The 21,222-nt window shown below is 36.3% G+C and overlaps 1 protein-coding gene across 9 annotated transcripts in view; it reads left to right on the forward strand.

The window, feature by feature from the left end:
• The window catches only part of KDM6A (lysine demethylase 6A), a 208,043-nt gene that overhangs the window by 109,000 nt on the left and 77,821 nt on the right, over window positions 1-21,222 (forward strand). For all 9 annotated transcript variants that reach the window (XM_058712771.1, XM_058712764.1, XM_058712765.1 and 6 more), the window contains 3 exons: window positions 1,654-1,774; window positions 13,843-13,897; window positions 17,938-17,972. In XM_058712771.1, the coding sequence (XP_058568754.1) occupies window positions 1,654-1,774; window positions 13,843-13,897; window positions 17,938-17,972 (211 nt within the window). The remainder of the gene's footprint in view (window positions 1-1,653; window positions 1,775-13,842; window positions 13,898-17,937; window positions 17,973-21,222) is intronic.

Below are 21,222 nucleotides of genomic sequence, written 5' to 3' on the forward strand. Positions count from 1 at the left end.
TACCCCTGCATTACCCTTTCCCACTTGTATCGTGTTTTAATTGGCCTCCTTTATAGCTGCAATTGTTTTTTCCTAACCTTTTATATGTTGCCTCCCCTCCCCCAACAATTGCCTATTTTATTATAAGGTGGTAGCACTAGTCATGACCAGGAGAATCATAGAGGCTGAACTGTACCTCCTCCTATTAGAAAGGTTTGAGTCAAGTACAAAGAGAACCTCTTAACACGCAGAGAAGTATCTTGGAGTCTGAGAAATAGCTGCCTTTGAATGAGAATGGTAATTTACACCAATTCTTTTCTGTCAGGTCTTTAACTCCAGTCTTCTACCTGTACACATCAGATGACACATACACACCCACTCATTTAAAAAGCCATTTAACACATAGATGCCAACCTCCTCTTCAGGAAGAAAGTATTTTGTCAGGTACAAAAGTATCTGATGCCGCACCTGTTGCCCCCGCCCCTCAACGATGAACATTACCTTTTAGAACCCTTAATTTTATAATAAACATGGACATAGCCAAACACAGTTGTTTTTTTGGGGAAATAGATAATGCATGAATCACAATAAAATTCCTTTAAAGACGTAGGAAGTATTGTGCTCTGTTTTGAGTTATGGTATTTTGATATAAAAGATGGACTTTTCCTTTGGAATCATCTATGATTCTAAATAGCTACCTTTCTAGGATAAGTAGAGGCAGAGAATAGTTGATAAGCTTTATAAAGAATATATTAGCTGGTACTTGGGATGAGTCTTAAATAATGTAGAGAGATTTAAAATGATGACCAACATATGTTACAGCTGTATTACAATTTTCAAAATTCAAAGTAGACATTTTTCCTTATTATGATTTTAATTTATTTTTTAGTAGGTAGTACATTTACATGATCACTGAATGCATTTTTATATGCCTTAATGTGAAGAGTGTTCCTTATGCTTGTATTTTATTTGCTCTACTGGTAATCAAGGCCTTTTATAAAAGATAAATTGTGAATCTGGGGCAAAAATAGACTGATAGACAAATGGAAAGTGATACATGATAGAAAACCCAGAAACAGCCCCACATGAATGTGGACATTTGATTTAGGACAAAGTGGCCCTGCAGAGCTGTGGTAAGGATGGTCTTTTCTACAAATGATGCCAGGGCTATTGGATATCTGTATGGAAAAAATGAAATCTGACCTCACACTGTATAAAAAATAAGGTACATATGGATTGTAAATCTAAATGTAGAAGACAGAGTTTTCAGTGAAGACTTATTCTTACAGAGTAGACTAGAGACAGGATTAACCTTTCCTTTCTTAAAAATAAAACTATCCTATCTGCCCCACCTCTCTTTCCCCTAGGAAATTCCAGAAACAATGAAATCGGTTATTTAAACTGAGAATTTTATTAAGCCATAAGATATTATGTGGATAATTGAGAATACATTCACCTGATCTTCCTGTTCCCTTTTATATTAGATGATTTACATTCAATTGTATAAAAAACCCAGGTGCCAGTTTCTACTCTTTTTTTTTTAAACAACACATTCACGTAAAACACATTTTCTTTAAAACCATATTGCATAAAGCAGAAGTTTTGCATGAATTTTTGCTTGGTAGCACAGTAAGTTTCAAAAAGTTAAGATATCTTATGTCTGTATTCTTTCAGGGCAATTAAAGCATTTCAGGAGGTGCTTTATGTTGATCCCAGCTTTTGTCGAGCCAAGGAAATTCATTTACGACTTGGGCTTATGTTCAAAGTGAATACAGACTATGAGTCTAGTTTAAAGGTAGGTTATTGGATTTTTTCCAAGATAAAATGTTTCATTTTATGCATTTGGGGGGGGGTTGGGGAGTGGGTTGTTGTTAAATATTAGAGGATTGAGAAATGTTGGAATGTATATTGGCATTGATACTTCAAAGGAAAATTTGAAAACTTAGGTGAAGGAATTGTTTTACTAGCTATGAACTAGAAGATACTCAAGGCTGGGTTTCAGGGTACAAAGTAGTTACGATCCTAAGACATAGGTAACTGATTATACCATTAGACTTTTTTTTTTTTTTTTTAAGTTTTAATTGAAGTCCGTCATCAGGAAAGGGTGAAGGTTTCAATCTCAATTTGGACATCTAAATCAGTCCACTGTAAGTGATTGGTCACCATAGAGGTCAGAAGGAGCTACTAAATGTTGGTGTGTCTGTGACCCCATTCTGACTATTTATTTGCATGGGTCTCACTAGAAATCTGTTGACCTCTACCAACAGGACACATCTCATAATCTGAATTATTAAAAAAAAAACTATTCTCTGCAAGTCATTTGAATTGCTGATTTGTGAAAATAAACATCTTTAGGAAAAGATAATACGTTGTTGGTTAATATTTTACGTACTATCGAAATTTGATATCTCAAAGTTGTTACTGAGTTTCTTGTGCCGTCTGTGCTATCACTTTAGGTCTTACTGGGCTTTTCATAAAAATAGTGCTTTCCTGTGCAACGAAAGCCTTGCTCTTTGAAGGATTAGAAGTTCTAGGAATAAAGTTTAAGTTCTTGTGAATTTATGACTATAATGGCTGCCGTGTCCTAAATATCTCCATTGCAGATTATTTTGGTCCTCAGGGGAGGTGAGAGGGAGATAAAGAACGATAAAGAGGCTTTACAGTGGGTTGTAATTTGAATTCACTAATAAGGTACTACTTGAAGGTATTTTAAAAACTGTGTTTGCTTGTTCTAGAGTTGTAAAGTAGACAGTTAGGCAAATACTGTTTCTGTCTTTCATGAGTTTTATGAAGAACAATGCTGATGATATGAAAGAATGATACACAATCAGAAACACTGAAACAAGTTGATTGTGAAGTCTTTTGATTATTACACAATTGTCAAAGGTAAGTGCAGTGAGATGAATTGATGTCAGGATAAAATTAGGTAGTATGGAGAATAAAGGATGCCTGCAAATTACCCGTTTTCCTCAAACGTGGAGCAGCACTTCTCAAAGAGTTGACCCTTGAACAACGTGGCGGTTATGGGCGCCAACCCTCGTTGCCCCGCCCCAGTTGAAAACCTGCATTTAACAATTCCTCAACAATGTAACTACTGATGGCCTACTGTTGATTGGAAGCTTCACCGTTAACCTAAAAGATTAAATCTAAAGAGTTGCTTAACATGTATTTTATATGTTGTATGTATCGTATACTATATTCTTACGATAAAGAAAACTAGACAAGAGAAAATGTTATTAAGGAAATCATAAGGAAGAAAAAATACATTTATACTACTGTAATGTGTTGAAAAAGATCCGTACATAAGTGGACCCATGCAATTCAAACCTGTGTTGTTCAAGAGTCAATTGTGTACTCTGGGTTATGAGTGGATTTGAAATGGAAAATAAGTTCAGATAGGCTACCTTGCATATTTTAACTACCTCTCGGACATCCACAGTATATAGGAGCTAACAAAGACTCTTACAATGTCTTAAAATACAAAATAATCTTATTTGGTCATTTTATAATCTTGTCACAATATGACTGTTATGTGTGGCAGAAGTGTTTTTGATAGCAGTTTGGTAAATGTGGCTATAAAGTTTACCATATTATAGAATTTGGCTATCTCTGAACATCAATACCGTGGCATTTTACATAATTCTGTGGTTACAGAACTCTGTTTTCCACGAAGGTGGCAATATTTAAAATCCTCTTTAATCAAGGGAAACAGCAAGTGTTACTGCTAAGTCAGGTTCAACAGAGACCTTCCTGTGTACAACTTCTGTTTGTTCAGGCATAGTTCAAGGCTAACAAACCTTCAGGTCATAGCAATATTAGCAAAATTGTTTTACCTCAGTAAGTACAGTTTTCTTGTTAAAATACTTGGTATCATTCTGATGTTTATTTCATTTGTGTGAGCATAGAAAAAATAAGTTTTAGGAACCCTTGCTATTTCTCTTCTCCATAATGAGAAGGTTGCCTTTGATTTTGATCTCATTTTGACATTAGCTTTTTTTTCAAGGCTTCTCTCTCCAGTACTCCCTGTCTGTTTTCAGGAGAATTTTAGGAATCATCATTTTTGGTCGAGGAGGAGGTATTTGAGTATAGTATTCTAAGTGCTTAACATTTAGTGCAAATGAAGGTAGAAATCCGAAGGTCTCTCTCCCCTTAGGTGGCTAGCTAGTATTTTAGTTTCTTATGGGTAGATGTGGAATGTCTGATGACTTAACCACTACATGAAGCTGTTTCCTAGAAGCACACTTTATCGGTATAGATGCTTTGGGCTGCAAGCTTAGGAACTCCCAAATGAAGCTGGTTAAAATAACATTAAAAAAAAAAAAAAGTAACTTGTATAATGTGAAGTACAACTTTCAGGAATGGTTAATTCATCTGATGCAAGTTTTCATCAAGGATTCATTTTTTTCTCTGTTCTGTGTTGGCTTGTTCTTAAGGATGCTTGCCAGGTATAATCAAAGTGAAATGTAGAAAACCCTAAAACCTCTACCACAAAACTATTCAAAGTAATAAATGCATTCAGTAAAGTTGCAGGATATAATCAAAGTGGGATGATTCATTTTTCACGTCTCCTATAGAAAGGTATTGTAGAACAGCGGAATAGGTGCTTGGTACAGTGCTGGCATATGATAAGTGCTTAGCAGATATCTGATCATCATGTCATAAATAAGAAAGATCATGACTTCGTGTTGATCCCTTCAAAAATAACTTCACTTTGCAAAATGTCACAGGTGAGAAATGGGCCCCCTGGCCATTCTCAATTGATTTTCTTTTTTTTTTTTTTTAAATCAAAGATGTGGTTGCTCTGTAGACCAGTTATGTCCAGTTTTTGAGCAGGGCTCAGTCCCCTCAACACACTGTTACTGGCATGAGGGTTGGGTAAAGAAAAAGAGGATTTTGGTGTGGGGCAGTGTGGGCAGTCGGTCCATTACAGGTCAGGTCTTCTGCACCTCATTTTCTTTCTCCCTTATACCTACCTGAAGAGGGATATAGAGTATACAGGTTTTCGATGATAAAATGCAGTTTATTTTCATAATAGATTTCTTATTTTCACCTACACATGAAGTAGATTCCAGGGCCTCCTGTTTTATTTGTATCTCTGGTAATAACTTTGTTACCAAAATGTATCTCTACAACAGATTCATTCTGGTTTGGTACTGTATAAACAGCTCTCATAGCAAGCAAATTTGGTTTTAAAATTTGGCCCTGCCTTATGACTAATTGTGTGATCTTGGGCAAGATGCCTTACTCTTCTGATCCTCTCTCTCTGCATCTATAGTACTAGAGTAACTGTCTCCATTCTACAAGATTATTGTAAAGATTTATATGTATGTGAAAGTATCTGCCATTTTTTTTTCAGCCCTCTCTTTTCAGTTCTCAGTTTGTCTACTATGTATCTAAAACTCCTCCGTTTGAGACCAGCTGAGATACTGTTTGTGAAACCCATTTTCCCATCCTAGAATTTAATACTTGTACTTTTGTCACTCTGCCCATCCTCAGAAATATGAAGCTAATGCCCAGCTTACTTTTCGGTCATACGGTGTTACTTTTAAGTTGGCCAGTAGAGAGGTCATGTGTGTTTGTTGTGTTTCTTCCCTGTTTCAGATGATAACCCCGTAGGTGGATTTGGTTGCCTCTTTACGCCATATAATTAATTATATGTTTTATTTCATTACTTTTTAATGGCGTTAATGATAATTGCTTATATTCGTTACATATTTCAGGCAGTGTATGATCATTATTTCAATAAAAGTACACTAATTTTGAAAAATAGTTTCACATAATGCCTCCAATTTTCACATCCTGGCAGACTGTTAATTATTTCCTTCATGTGAAGGAAGGAAATGCAAAATAAGATGTAATAACACCCATATTCTTCAGTCCTTTAATGCCAGAGTGTCTTTCATTTAATGAAGATTGTGTAGAAATTCTTCTTAATATTTACATGTTCTTAATATTTACAAATATCTTATTTACATGTCCCTAAATATATCAACATTGGAACTTTTTTGGATTTTAAAGGTAAAGACTCTGGCTTTTTTTTTTTTTTTTTGGTAATGTTTATTTATTTCTGAGACAGAGAGAGACAGAGCATGAGCGGGGGAGGGGCCGAGAGAGAGGGAGACACAGAATCCGAAGCAGGCTCCAGGCTCTGAGCTGTCAGCACAGAGCCCGACATGGGGCTCGAACTCAAGAACCACGAGATCATGACCTGAGCTGAAGTCAGATGCTCAGCCGACTGAACCACCCAGGCGCCCCAAGACTGTGGCGTTTTTTAATGAGAACCTGTGGGTAATTGGCTAGATACCAGTATGAGTTCCCTTATAATTTGGTATTTAAGGATGGTAAGTACTGACTTACCATTGTGTCGCAGAGACACAATTCAAAGGAAATGGATTGAACTCAAATGAGATGTGCACGTTAGTTTGGCATTTTACCAAGTGCTTATTAGTGTTTCTTGAATAGATAAATGAAATGGAAGAGGCTATGAAATGATAAATACCTCTCGTAGGATGGCCTGGAAAAATGGAGGGCGGGGGGAGAGGTTGGCTTTATTTATCACCTTTTAACAAAAATTTTTTTTTTCTCTACAAACTAACAGTGCATTTGTATTCTCTAAACATTCTCATTCACCAGTTCATTCGGCTTGTCTCCCGTGTACTATTATATGTGACATGAAACCACTGAGTGAAATAGCACTTTCACTTTCTTTTTCCCTTATTCTTCTTCAGGAACTACTTCATTTCCAGGTGTCTGATTTGATCTTACACCCTTTATTGACTCAGGACTTTTATTGTCATATTTTTTATGCCATGGCAGAAGGAATAAGTAAAGGCACAAGGATATGTATTTCCTTTTAGAAACCACTTTTGTAATCTGTGACAATGCCTCCTATCTTTGATAATTTTATTTTTATTATTTTTAATAGTATTGTACCAGTGTTAATTTCTTTTGAATTTTTTTTTAATGTTTATTTTATTTTTGAGAGAGAGAGAGACACAGAGCATGAGTGGAGGAGGGGTAGAGACAGGGAGACACAGAATTTGAAGCAGGCTCCAGGCTCTGAGCTGTCAGCACAGAACCCGATGGGGGGCTTGAACTCACAAACTGCAAGATCGTGACCTGAGCCGCTTAAGTCAGATGCTTAACCGACTGAGCCACCCAGGCGTCCCTATTTTATTTTTTTAAATAAAAATTAAAAAAAAAAAATTTTTTTTTTAAATTTATTTATTTTAAGAGAGAGAGAGAGAGAGAGGGAGAGCACAAGCAGGGAGAAGCAGAGAGAGGGAGAGAGAATCCCAAGCATGCTCCGCACGGTCAGTGCAGAGCCCGATGTGGGGGCTCAAACTCATGACCGGAGCCGAAATCAAGAGTCAGTTGCTTAACCGACTGAGCCACTCAGGCATCCTTAGAATTTATTTTTTAATGTAGAATACATAAATACATAAATTCATTTAATTAAGATACCGTGGACTCTATTTTAAAAATACTTGCTTAGAATTTGAATACTAGCTGTTAAAGTAATTTTAACCATGCCTTAAGTTTCTAAAATGTCAGTAATATTTCCTTGTTGAAGGTTTAACAGCATAGTTTTATTAATTCAGTTGCTAATACTTCTCTGTGGCTACCTCTGCCCTATTTAATAATGAATACTTCATGACGCTCAATAGCTTGACTCTTCTAGTTGGCATTTTGAAAATTTGAGTTCTTTAAAAATAGCTTTATTTAGATATAATTGACATATAACACTACTGTGTAAGTTTAAGGTGTACACCGCCTTTTTTGGGTACATTTATATATATTGCAATGTCATTACCATTGTAGCGTTAGCTAGCACCTCTACCTCATCACATATTATCATTTTGAGTGTGCATACGTGTATGGTGAGAGCAATTAAGATCTAGTCTCTTAGCAGCTTTTAAGTTTGTAATACAGTATTTATTGACTGTAATCTCTGTGCTGTGCGTTAGCTCTCTGGGACTTAGTTATCTACTAGTTGCAAGTTTGTGCCTTTAAACATCTCCCTAGTTCTCACATTGGCAGTAGAACTCGGCTTCACCTGAATGTAATATCGCTCCAGTTCTTTTGGCAAACGATGGTCGTTACTGTTTATTTTGTCCCCTGTCCATTTTTACTTACTTGTGGGCAAAAATCATTGCCCGGCTTTTTCCTCTTTCCTCTACTCTTCAACTTGTACTTTACCTTTTAATCTTTCCTAGATAGTATTCTCTGATCTGAGGTGATCTCCTAATTGGTTTATCTAGCCGCTTCATAATGCTTTCTCCACTCTGCCAGCCTAGTTTTGTTTTTCCAACTTGATACTCATTTGTGCCATGAGTTCTGTTACATACCTTTAAGCGTAAAGTAGTATAAACAGCAGAAGTACTTCAGTTCCTCCAAAATACATGTTTGAAAAGGACGTGACTGCTCATAGATCTGCAGTAACCATTCTCTCTGATATGGATGGGTTAGAGTGGGGCCAGGTTTCCCATTTCAGTTTGCTCTCCTCACATATATTTTACCTGCAAGAAATCCTTTCCAGCCAAAGAGCATCTTTTTTGGTGTTTACCCATAACAGCTAGCTTCATGAAGCATTCAGTGTATCTGATGCCACATTAAAAAAAAAGAAAAAAAAATCATCATTTTATCCCCTTTGTAAAATATATATTGTGTGCTCCTTGTATTTGTTATTGGTGTAAATATGTCTTATTTTGATAAGAATACAAATTGTAGACTACTTGATTTAAAGAACTTGGAAAAGAACTCATCCTGTACTCTGATCATTTGTGTACACAGATTAGACACATACTAGAATCAGTGTTTTAAAATTTCTGGTCAGTTGTATACCTGTACTTTTGTAAAATACAGTAGAAATGAGCTGGGAGACAAGTAGGACACTGTGACAGGAAAAAAGGTGTGGGATAAAGGGGTTCTCCGTGGATGCATGGATGGAAGATCATACATTTTGTAGATCTTAAGGAGTTAATAAACTAGTTCATTTATTAACTGATTCAGTGTTGGAATAGATTTCTCATTTATTGGCTTGATTCACTTTTTTGTAGGCGGTAAAGTAAGCAGCAGGCTTTGGGATTGGGAGGTGGAAAGGCTTTGAATGGAGATGAGTCCTTTGGGAGTTTATCGAGTTGGAGGTACCTGAGGGACATCAAGTATTGGTATAGACAGATAGAAGTCTAGAGCCATAAAACAGGGCTGTGAAAAGAAGTAATAAGACTTGGAACATCTTCAGTATTACAGTGTCTTTTGTCTGACTTTTTTGTTAAGGATACTTTGGGAGGAGACCAGATGGGAAACTTCCTTTTTGAGTAAAGATTGCCAGGATGTGTTAGTTGTTAGTTACTGGTGTGCAGTAGAGTTTCTCCTCAAAACAGTTAAGAATAATCTTGTATTACAGAGAATCAGAAGAACTTGAGTTTGAAGGCTCAGTCAGATCAGCTTAGCCAGCAGAGGGACTTGACTCCTAAGCCCTGCCAAAACTTGCCAGTTTCAGTTCTGCATCTGCTTCTCAGAGACCAAATCCCTAAAGTGCCATCGTGTCTCGGGACCTTTTCCTAGTCTCATCCACTTATCATAGACTGTTAGGTTTAGGAATGAATTTGTTGGCTTTAATTTGTTCTTTTAGAATTGTGGCAGTCTGTAACAATGAAAAAAGTGACTTGCAAGGGTACGTGACGTACCTTCCCCTTTCTCATTTAAAATCGTCCGCAAAACCCTCTTTCATAAGGGCTGTGTAAAAATAAGTGGTTTCCTCAGCTTGAAGTACCTCTCTTCTTTTTTCCCTCATCTACATCTTTTGGATTCCATTATGGAATTGTCTTTTAAACTTCTTCTGTTTTCTTTTTTAAGTGTGTTTATGTTTTTAGAGGGTGTGTGCGGGGGACAGGGGGCAGAGAGACACAGAGAATCCCAAGCAGGCTCCACGCTGTCAGCTCGGAGCCCGACACAGGGCTCCATCCCCTGAACTGTGAGATCTTGACTTGAGCCAAAACCAAGAGTCGGACGCTTAACCGATTGAACCACCCAGGCGCCCGTGTCTTTTAAACTTCTGTGAGAACATGAATGTCAGTGAGCCACGTATTCAGTTTTGTAGATGTGTAGCCATAGCAGAGTGCCTGGCGTTGCCATCGTTTTATTCCGAAAAGGCCATGCCTGTGCTAATTGAATATAGTCAACAGTATCAACTACCTTGCCTCCTTGGTCTGAAGTGAAGTTTTCGGGGGCAAGTACACAATTTAAAAACTTGAAAATAGTGGCATTTAACCCCAATTGTGCATTGGAAAAACTTACAGAAGCTTTTTTTCTGGTCTACAGGCTGTCAGCCCCAACCCACTGAGTCAGAACATCCGAGATTGGATCTGGAATCCAAACATTGCTCCAAATTTTAATAACTTATACATACATAAATAATTTCTTAATTACAAAAACAAGTTATATCACTGCTTGTCTTCAGGACTGGGACTATAGTTGAAGGGTTCTGTAATTGGAAAGATTTATGAGATAGGACAGACTCTACAGCTAGAAGGAAAACAATTTAAAGAGAAATAAAGTCTTGAAACTTGAGTTTTCCATGTTAATTACATGAATATAGATTCTCTTCCTCCAGATAGAAATCAAGTTCCTTAGTCTATATAAAGCAAAATGCTGTGAAGTTATTTTGAAATATTGAACAAGTCAAAAGCTTTTAAAACAAAAGGTAACTTTGGTGATAAAAGTGTCAACAGAAATTATTATGAATAGAACCTTTTTGTTCAAGTGGACCAGAAGCGCTGTATAAAAAGAAAATCACCATAACATTAAAAAAACATGTTAGGTAAATCTTGCTTGGAAATTAATTTTCAGTAGAATGCTTTCTGCCTTGAGGTTTGTATGTAGTCTTTGAACTGCAGAAGCCTCTACCGCATAATAACTATTTCACACAGCAATAGTCAGTTTCAGTACTGCAGTATTTCCGGGTGGGGTGCAAATGTTTCCTGGCTGCTTCTGTTGGTGGCAGGGATGGCTGCTGGATATTTTACCTTGGTATATTCAGATCCTGGGGCTGATTATTATAATTGATAGTCATTTCTGCTGGTTTATATGTTAATAGGTACATCTCTTTTGCATCTGGTTTAGATACTAGAAATGAAACTGTGAGGTCATGTCATTCCCACCCCAGTCCCTCATCTGCCTGTAGTTTACTGCAAAGCGTATCATTGTTTTTCTTTGTATGGGGTAGTTTTATGTTTTTAGTTTTCTTAGTTGCTTATACTTCGTAATTACTCTGTTAAGTTCTTTCATTCTCACATGCATGTTTTTGAATATGTACTCTTTTGCCAAGTAATTTTTCTAATACTGTTGCTATTTGAAAATGTTTAATATTTCACTGTGTTGTGGGTTTGAAATGATATATCAGTGACTTCATTGGTGCTTTTAAGAGTGATTGATAATTATGTAAACATGGTCCAGAACTGCTTCTGCCAGGTTTCATTGCAGGACCTTGCATATTGATAGATGAAATGTAGTCTAGGCAATTTGAATTATGCATCTCTGCTCTTTGTGGGATGTCATTGTAATAGTAAAACTAAAAATACTGCCATCTCGAAGTGTGTTTTTTTACAGGTCAGTTTGTATCCTTTGATGGCTCAGTTAGGGGAGGTCTGCTTGCTTGCTCTTATCTAAATATAAGCATACGCCAACAGGATCGACTAGACTTAGGAATGTCGGAGAGTCTGAATGTGTGGCTACTGGGCTCCTCTTTTTGCCTAGAGGAAGACAACTGATTATAAAGCATGCTTTGCTTTCATAGTGCTCACTTTTTATTTCCTTTATAGAAGTATAGTTGACATACAGTGTTGTATTAGATTCAGTTGTACGAGTACTGTTTAAAATAGTCTGGGACCTGGGGCGCCTGGGTGGCGCAGTCGGTTAAGCGTCCGACTTCAGCCAGGTCACGATCTCGCGGTCCGGTCCGTGAGTTCGAGCCCCGCGTCAGGCTCTGGGCTGATGGCTCGGAGCCTGGAGCCTGTTTCCGATTCTGTGTCTCCCTCTCTCTGCTGCCCACCCCCACCTTCTCTCTCTCTCTCTCTCAAAAAAAAAAAAAAAAATAAAAAAAAAAAATAAAAAAAATAAAATAGTCTGGGACCTATTGCTATGGTAGCACACTAAAGGGATGTTTGAGTGTATATACAATCTGCTTAGTAGGCCAAGGGAAAATAAAAGCAGTTCCTTGTTTTTGTTTTGTTTTGTTTTTTAATAAAAGCAGTTCTTGAAGTGCTCAGATGTTGGATCTTTTTTTTTTTTTTTTTTCCACTTAATCAACCATGACACATAACTTTTCATTTGTTTCGTTGATCATTGTATTCCTAGTGCCTGCATTGGCCTAAGGACATTATAGACACTTGATAAATATTTGTTGAATGGATTAAATATTTAATAATTAAGGGTTATAGTCGTTTTGTTAGTAGTTTGTCCAGTCAGAATATTACAACCGTTAAATTTTAAAGAGTACTGCAGATGTAGGCTAGCCTAATTATGCTTGCACAATAACAGACATTTGTGAAGGAATATGATAGCTGCTGTGTTCATACCAAATGATGCCTTCTCATCTTTCTTTCACTGTAATACTGGGTAGCTGACATGAGTTTGTTTTTGGTAATGGAGGGTTCTAGTTGGCCAAGTGCAGTTTTGTTCATTCTGTGTTGAAATATAGTACTGAAAGCTTGCTAATGATTATTTCTTTCGATAAAGTCTTTTGGAGTTTACATCCAGAAGTTGTCATTAATGTGTATCAATTTTCAGTTTGTCCAATAGTTGTAAGAAATACAACTGTTTAGATATTTGGGTTGTGGAGAAGAATGAGCTTATTGTGGTCAAAATATTTTTTTAATGGGTTTGTGCTTTGGCTGTTGATTACTTTTCATGTTAAAACTTGTAGAGAATCAGAAGATTTGAATATACATATATGGAAATATTTTTATTCAGAGTTCAAAGAGATTTACTTTTTTTTATCTTAAGGATTTTATACCAACCCTGGTACTCGTTTTTCTTTCTTAGTTTATACACCAGATTTAATGTTGATAAAGTAGATGTCACATGTCACCCAGTGTCCTTGATCATGGTTTGTGTTCTTAAACATTCATGTTATCCACTGAATTTAGCATGTATTTTTGGGGCAGGTTTATATGATCTTGTTATAAATGGGTACTGTAAACTATTCGTGGTTTAATGTTGCCTACATATATAATGGCATATGCATTCTAAAAAGAAAACTATATTTCATAGAGGAGCTTGAACACAGGCTATTTGATGCATTCTTGGTAGTATTTCAGATAGTTTTTTTTCTTAATGTTTATTTATTTTTGAGAGAGAGTGTGAGTGGGGAGGTAAAGAGAGAGAGGGGGGTCAGAGGATCCGAAGCAGGCTCTGCCCTGACAGTAGAGCCCCGTGTGGGGCTGAACTCACAAACCATGAAATCATGACCTAAGCTGAAGTCGGGCGCTTAACTGACTGAGCCACCCAGGCGCCCCTAACTTACAGTTTTTAAAATAATGGTCTTAAACTATTTAAACTGCTCTAGACCTGATACTTACTATTTATGTGAAGGCTTTTTCTGAAGCTTTTTTCATATAAGCAAAATTATACATACAATAACTTGATTAAAGTTAATTCTCCATTCTCACCTGTCTCAAGAAAGTAACCCAGCAGCAGGTTATCAGCAATAAATGTACAAAGTAATTCTAGCTGTTTGTCTAGTGTGTTTTATTAGCATAGCACGGTTTCATGATTATGTTAGACCTTATGTACCTGGAAATTAAGGCACATGTATATGACTGAATTTAGTGCACTGATTTTCTCATTCTCTTCTTGCAGCATTTTCAGTTAGCTTTGGTTGACTGCAATCCCTGCACTTTGTCCAATGCTGAAAGTAAGTATTTTTAAGTAATAGTTTTCTACATGTATTCAGGTCACCTCATGGCAAATAATAGTAGTAATGGTGGTGATGATGGTGATGATGATGATGATGATGATAGTGATAAACTCCTTTGCAATTTTTCTTCTAGAATTATTGAATCTAACTGTATTGGTTGCCATGGCTACTTGTACAGATGGAACATGTGAGACCAGTTATTGTGAACAGCCTGTGTCTAAAATAGATATGCCAGTGAACTGGGTAGTTGAATTAAAATTGTCTGCCCTAATGAACAAGATTGATTATGCATTAATTCTATCATAGATGACTCGGGGGGATTAAAAACAGGGTTTACCAGTGTTTTAGGAAAAATAAGTATACAGAGATTCTTACGTGGTAGCTCACCGATTCCTGCTGTGTGGTATTAAAATTATTGGTAATTATGAATACTCTTTTGGTTTTTTTTTTCATTACAGCTTTACGCATCATATATAAAGTTTGAAGTGACATTTTTCAATTAATTCAGAAAGAATGTGTGTGAGAAACCTGTTCCGATAACAGTGGTTTTCTTCAGTTATTTTCTGCTTCTGTGTACGTCTCTTTCCAAAAGCAGATTGGGTTGATGATGATGTGTTTATCAATATGCATGTGTTGTCATATTTAGTGTTCTCTACAGTATAGCCAATAAAAGTTTAAAGGATATTCATTGGGTTCAAGCTCGATTTCTTTAAAACTTTCTTGAAATATTAAAATTTTAATTAGAGTGTATGAAAAATTGAATCATTCTTAATGAAAATTTCAGGTTAAAGGATTCTAGGTTTTAGAAAGTCGGTATTTTGCTCTAAGTGATTTCGTGTTTTAACTCCATAGAATGACATCAGGTGAAAAGTAGTGTCAGTGTTAAAAATGCCTAAGAAAATGATTGCGTACATGAAAAGACTGTAGAAATTAGAATGTAACTTGTTAGTACACGAATTACAACATGGTGTGGATTAAATCATCGTCTAAGCCAGACCAATTATATCACGCTTCTACTGGAGGCAGTATCCTGAGAAAACATAAAAGATTTCTGTTTTCTTTAAATGAAACTCAGGATTTGCTACCGATCAGTGTGTTTGCTGAATAAATGGTGGCAGCAATATTGTAGTTTCTAAAACGAGGTTAGATTAGAAAAAAGTTTAACTCCGATACATTTATTAAATGTTAATTTATACTTTTTCCTTAATTATATGGGAGTAAGGGAACAGCTCGTTTTCATTTAATTGGTTATATCTTGTACCTTAAAGCTAACTCTCATAACTGTCTGTCTGTTTGAATGATAACTTTTGAGGGATGTTTCATAAACTTTAGACTAATTATTTTGGTAAATCCTCATTTTATTCTGCTCTGTTGAAGTTAAATCTCAGTTGTAGGTCCTTGCTCTTGCTTGAGAGGAAGACACCTACATCTGTAGAATGAGTACCATTGGGCAGAAAACTTTTCCTGTTGGACGTGAAGAGGATATTCGAACCATCATGAATACATTTTCAAGTTTACTGTGTCTCTGTCTCTGTATGTTGTTGAGAAGGGAAATAGGAGGGAGGGTAACCCACATCCTGGTTTGCCTGGACTCAGGACTTTCTGTGCTATAAGGCTGGCTACTGTGATGGAAGGGAACAGGCTTTATTTAGAGACATTAGGCCATTATAGTTCAGTTGATTTGGGTAGTTTATTTTAGGCAGTCTGTGTGATTACATGATAGCCATGGTAATGGCTGATGTCTCACAGAGCACTAACAAATGTAGATTACCTACTTTGAGCCAGACATTATTACTATTTAAATACCAGGCTCTTATTATCTTTGCAAAGCGTATTTCTCTTTGAATTTTTAACGTCATCACCTGTTTGTGTGTGCCACAGACCTTGACTACTCTTTGAAATCTTCCATGTTACTTTGTGATACTTCAGACGATCAGAAAATTATAGAAAGTGAAGTAAGCTTTTAAAAAAAAGTCTATATGAGATATTTGTATTTTATGGCACAGTTCATTTATGCAATTAAAAAGTAAGTAGATACACTTATTGCGTCTAGAGCTTTTTAAGAGGGGTTAATTACAGTTGGTGTTTTAAAAAGCAGAATCATGGTGACGTGAGACTTTTCATTATATGTTGGTCCCTTGGGATAAAATTGTTTCCTCTAGATTTAATTAATTCTCTTAATTCTAAAAATAATATATAACTTCTGAATAAAGTTTAATTTCAGAACCTTTTACGGCAATCTTTGTTAAAAATTTCCACTTCTAATTGAGACTTGCCAAGTGGAGCTTTTTTGGTTGTATGGTTATATTTCAGTTGAAGACGATTTTTAACAACTTAAATATGTGGTGACTTTCACACTACAAAAGATGACACTGGATTTAGTAATTCATTGCTTAGGGGGGCCCTAGATGGAGGGCCTAGGGACTGAGCTTGGAGGAAGTTAAAGGCGGTAGTGGGATGCTAGCTAGCTAGTTCTTTTCTCCCTTATCACCTTTATTAGAGGTGTAAGAAGATAGGAAATGAGTATAGTTTTTCCATCCCTTTCTCGTTCTCTTAGCCTGTAACCCAGTCTCCCTCCAGTGATGCACTGAGGTGAGATTTGGACTTGAATCTCAAGGAGAGCTGTATTGGAAAGGGGGAGTGCAGAATAAGAAAAGCCCTCGACAGATATGGATAAAGGGGATATCTCTATATGTAGAAATTTTGTTATTATTTTTATGTGTTTTTCACAAAAAGCTGATTTTCATTTTCTAAAGATACTTGTTTTGCCTCATCTCTGATTAATGTGTGATATTTAACAATTGTTTATGGAGAGAGATGTAGTATTTACTTTCGATCCAAAAATGTTTGGTTTTAAAGTTCATTATGTATTTCATTTGTTTGTTTTGCTCTTTAGGGTTACTTAGTTTAGTTCTTCCCAGGTGCTGGTCGAGGGAACAGGTATCAGAATATCTTGCAGAACCCATTAAAAAGGCAGCCTTCTAGGCCTTGCCCCAGGCTCACTGAATCATAATCTCAGGAATCTCTATTTTTAACAAACCTCCCAGGTGAATCTTACTGTTAGGAGAATCAGTGAGAGAGTGACTTCATGGTGCATCCCTCAGTGAGTACTTGATGATAGCTGTGTGGACCTTGTTTTCAAAGATGCACATAAACATTTTGCATATACATTTGATAGGCTCCCAGACTCTTTGAAATCCAGCTGTGAAATCCAGGTAGATGGAACATTTAAAAAAGAGGTTTGTCATTGAAGAATGGAAATTATAGCATTAAAGTAGCTAGAATCCAGTTTTGATTTCCTGGTTCATGGTTGCTTTTGTTGCATCATTCATACTTTGGTGATGCAGTATATCAGGAAGACCTGCAAACAGAAGCTGAAGTATATTTATTTGATTTTCAAGACATACTTGTTAATCTTGTGACTCTTTACTATTCTTGCCTTCTAAGTGGTTTGTCTTTTTTTTTTTTTTTTAATAATTCTGAACAACCAATAGAGAAATGCAACAACTCATTTCCTCTGTGTGTTGTTACTAGAGTCATCCTGGCTTATGACTTCTTTATAAATGTTGTCATGAAATACGGTATAAAGAATTAGAGGCTTTCTTTGGTTCTAGTACTTTTTTTTCTTTTAACCGAAATACTGACTTTATTTTATTGACATGGACCTCTGTTTTTAAAATAACCGTGTTTTGATATGCATAGATTTATAAGAGTTTTCTGTTTGCTTAATCTTACAGTTTTGAATGTTGTAAGGAATATACTCACTTGCTATAGATTTTAATGTTGATTTTAATAATTAAACTGACAAATTTTGATAATGACCAACAATGAATACATGTGGCACAAATAGCTTCTTGTGTCATGTTCTTGAGTGTGTTTGCTTGTGTATTCTGTCTTATTAAAAATAAAAGTTAGGTTCTGTTACTTAAATCTCTATAGTGTAGACTGTGCTTATGTTTGACATTTTATATTCTTCTTTAATTTACCCTAAACACTACTCTAATGGTATTGATTTTTATTTTCCATCATCTTTGCAGTTCAATTTCACATTGCCCACTTATATGAAACCCAGGTAAGTGTTTTAACTTACCTTACTTAAGCAAATGTGATCACCCATAAGTGAAATCAGACATACGTGTATTTTAATGGGATTCTGGACACTGTCTCCTTCATATATTTTATATTCATTAAATGTGATCAAGATTTTACTTAGTGAAATAGTACTTGCTGTGTATGAAGAAGTTCCATTTAATATGTTTTGCCTCTAAACTTTGAACTATCTGTAGCTTTAAATGACTGTGTTTAAGTTTTCTCTTATTCTCTTTTTTTATTATTTTCTTAATGTTTGTTTTTGAGACATAGAGCATGAGTGGCGGGGGGAGGGGCAGAGGGAGAGGGAGACACAGAATCTGAAGCAGGCTCCCGGCTCTGAGCTATCAGCACAGAGTGTGATGTGGGGCTCGAGAACCCACAGACCACAAGGTCTCGACCTTAACCGACTGAGCCATGCAGGCGCCCCATGTTTTCTCTTATTCTTAATGTAGAATGCCTAGTTTTCTTTGCAAAATGTTTATAGGTGGTTGTTATAGTGCATTGCTATTTAGTTTTACTTTTTCTTAAGAATGAAATATTCCTTCCACGTGTTACCATTTAAGCCATATTAGAGTCATCTCTTGATCTAATTACCAATAAATACTTTTATGGTTACTATACTTACAAACCTTTTTTCGTTTAATTAGAACATTTTGTTTTTGTGTATGGCAGACTTTGCTTAGTTGTCTGATAAAAGGCATAACACATAGACATTTACTCTAGGCAGCAGCATGGAAAATCAGTTATAATTTGATATGAAAGTAAAATATTGAGTAATCAGAATTTACCCAAAACATAAATTTTATAACCATTCTTTAGGGGAAAAAATACTGTCATATTTGTGCATCTGTTTTGTAAGGTCTCTTTAGTTTCAACGCCACCATGGAGGGCTTGAAAAAATTAACATCAGATTCCTGGACACTTCGATCTGCTGTGCCCCTGATTCCCCCAAAACACATGGGTGTGTGTGCCCTAGGAAGAAGAATTTATGCACCCTACTAATCTAGGGATTTTATCAACCTTGAGAAGATGCTTGTGAGAATTACATCAGCTTGTGGATCAGCCTTTACCTGCCAATGCTAATCCCAGCTTCTGCCAACTGCTGAGTTTTGCCAAATCAGCAAGGGCCCCAGAGGGAAAGCAGCTACAGAAATCAGCTTCCTCTCCAAAGTTGTTCTCTCTTTGGAGTCGTAGCCCCTTCTGTTCTCATTACCTCAGGAGCTCTCTGCTGCCTTCAAAATGAGAAGTTCTGATTTTTTTTTTTCCCTGAACTTTTCTAGTTCTTAGTGAACTTTGGCACTTAGTGAGCTTTAGCCAAAGCCGAAGTTTCCTCACTTTTATTTTTAATGAGAGTTTTTGCTGGTGGTGGAATTATCTTATTTGACCACTTTGAAATTTACATTCCATTGTCTTCTGGCTTTCATTGTTTCTCATGAGAAGTTGTCTGTTAGTGTTAATTTTTTTAATCTTGTGAAGGTAATATGGGGACAGGGCCCTCCCTCCATCGGTTCTTTCATTTGATACATTGTAGTTCCCATTAAGATTAAATAAAACAAAACCAGAAGAACAAAATTCATGGCAAGGAGACTGTGTAATTATTAGGTGACAAAAGATGACACTGTAAGCATATGAAAAATGCTTATACTTTCTATACTCCCTATAGAAAGCAACTTTTTTATAGTTCAGCTAATTGTAGGAATATTTATAAATATGGAATTTTGAAATGTAAATTTAAGTAGTCCTATATGGTTAATGGCCACTGCTAGGTACTCAAAATAATTGAATTAAAGTTTCTTTATATAAAAAGTCTCCCTGCTAATAAATGTAGACATTATTTAGTATCACTTTACAAACCCCGAGGGCCCTATACCCACGTTACCTTTACAGGATTAAACAATAAGACTGTGATTAAGACAGAAAAGTGAGGGAATACTTTTTTTACAAGAGTGGTTAAGGAAGGCCTCTCTGAGCAGGAGCTATTTGGGCTGAGCCCAGAAATGTTTTAGTTAAATTTAATCATAAATATAGGGTAGGGTTACTTTATTTTTTAGCATTTTAAAAAATGTTTTAATTTTTATTTTTGAGAGAGAGAGCACATCCATGCATGAGTTGGGGAGGGGCAGAGAGAGTGGGGTACAGAGGATCTGAAGCAGGTTCTGTGTTGACAGGACAGAGCCCGATGTGGGACTCAAAGTCATGGACAGTGAGATCATGACCTGAGCCAAAGTCAGACGCTTAACCACCCAGGTGCCTCTAAGCTTTACTGAGGTGTAACCGACAAATAAAATTGTAAGATAAACTGCACAGTGTGATGATTTGATACGCGCGCGCGCACACACACACACACACACACACACTGTGAAAGGATTTCTGCAATTACACACATTGCATTGAGTAAATTAACACACCTGTCACCTCACCTACCACTCCCCACCCCTGCCAGATTTTACATATAAGTGATACCATAAAGTATTTGTCTTCCTCTGTCTGGCTAATTTCACTTAGCATAATGACTTCCACGTTCACCCATGTTGTTGCAAATGACAGAATTTACTTCTTTTTTAAGGCTGAAATACTATTCCATTATATTTATATACTTACCACAGTTTCTTCACCCATCTTTCCACCAACACTTAGGTTGTTTCCATGCCTTGGCTGTTGTCCGTGATGCTACACTGAGCATGGGAATACAGATATATCTCTTTGAGATAATGGTTTTGTTTCCTTTGAAAATCTGTCCAGAAGTGGGATTGCTGGATGATACAATAGTTCTATTTAGGTATGGATAATTTTAATGGGATGTCATCTCCCACACACCTGTTTTTACTAGATTTAACAATTAGATTCTCATAGGTTGCTTGGTGTATTGTCATACCATCTCTAAATACATTTTATTTCTCTGTATAATGTCATATGTCCAAGTATAGACACATATTATGTCATGTTAGGAATTGTTCTTGGAAAGCTATATCAGTTATTCTTTTCACATTCACATTTAAATTCCAGTTAGTCAACCTACAGTGTAATATTAGTTTCAGGTATACTATATAGTGATTCAGCACTTCCATACAACATGGGGTGCTCATCATGGGAAGTGCAATCTTTGATCCCCATCACCTGTTTCATCCCCCCCTTCCCTTCCCTTCTGGTAACCATCAGTTTGTTCTCTATAGTTAAGAGCTTGTTTCTTGGTTTACCTCTCCCTTTCTTTTTTCCTTTGCTCGTTTGTT

Source organism: Neofelis nebulosa, chromosome X (genome assembly GCF_028018385.1).
Source record: "Neofelis nebulosa isolate mNeoNeb1 chromosome X, mNeoNeb1.pri, whole genome shotgun sequence".
Taxonomy (NCBI): Eukaryota; Metazoa; Chordata; class Mammalia; order Carnivora; family Felidae; genus Neofelis; species Neofelis nebulosa.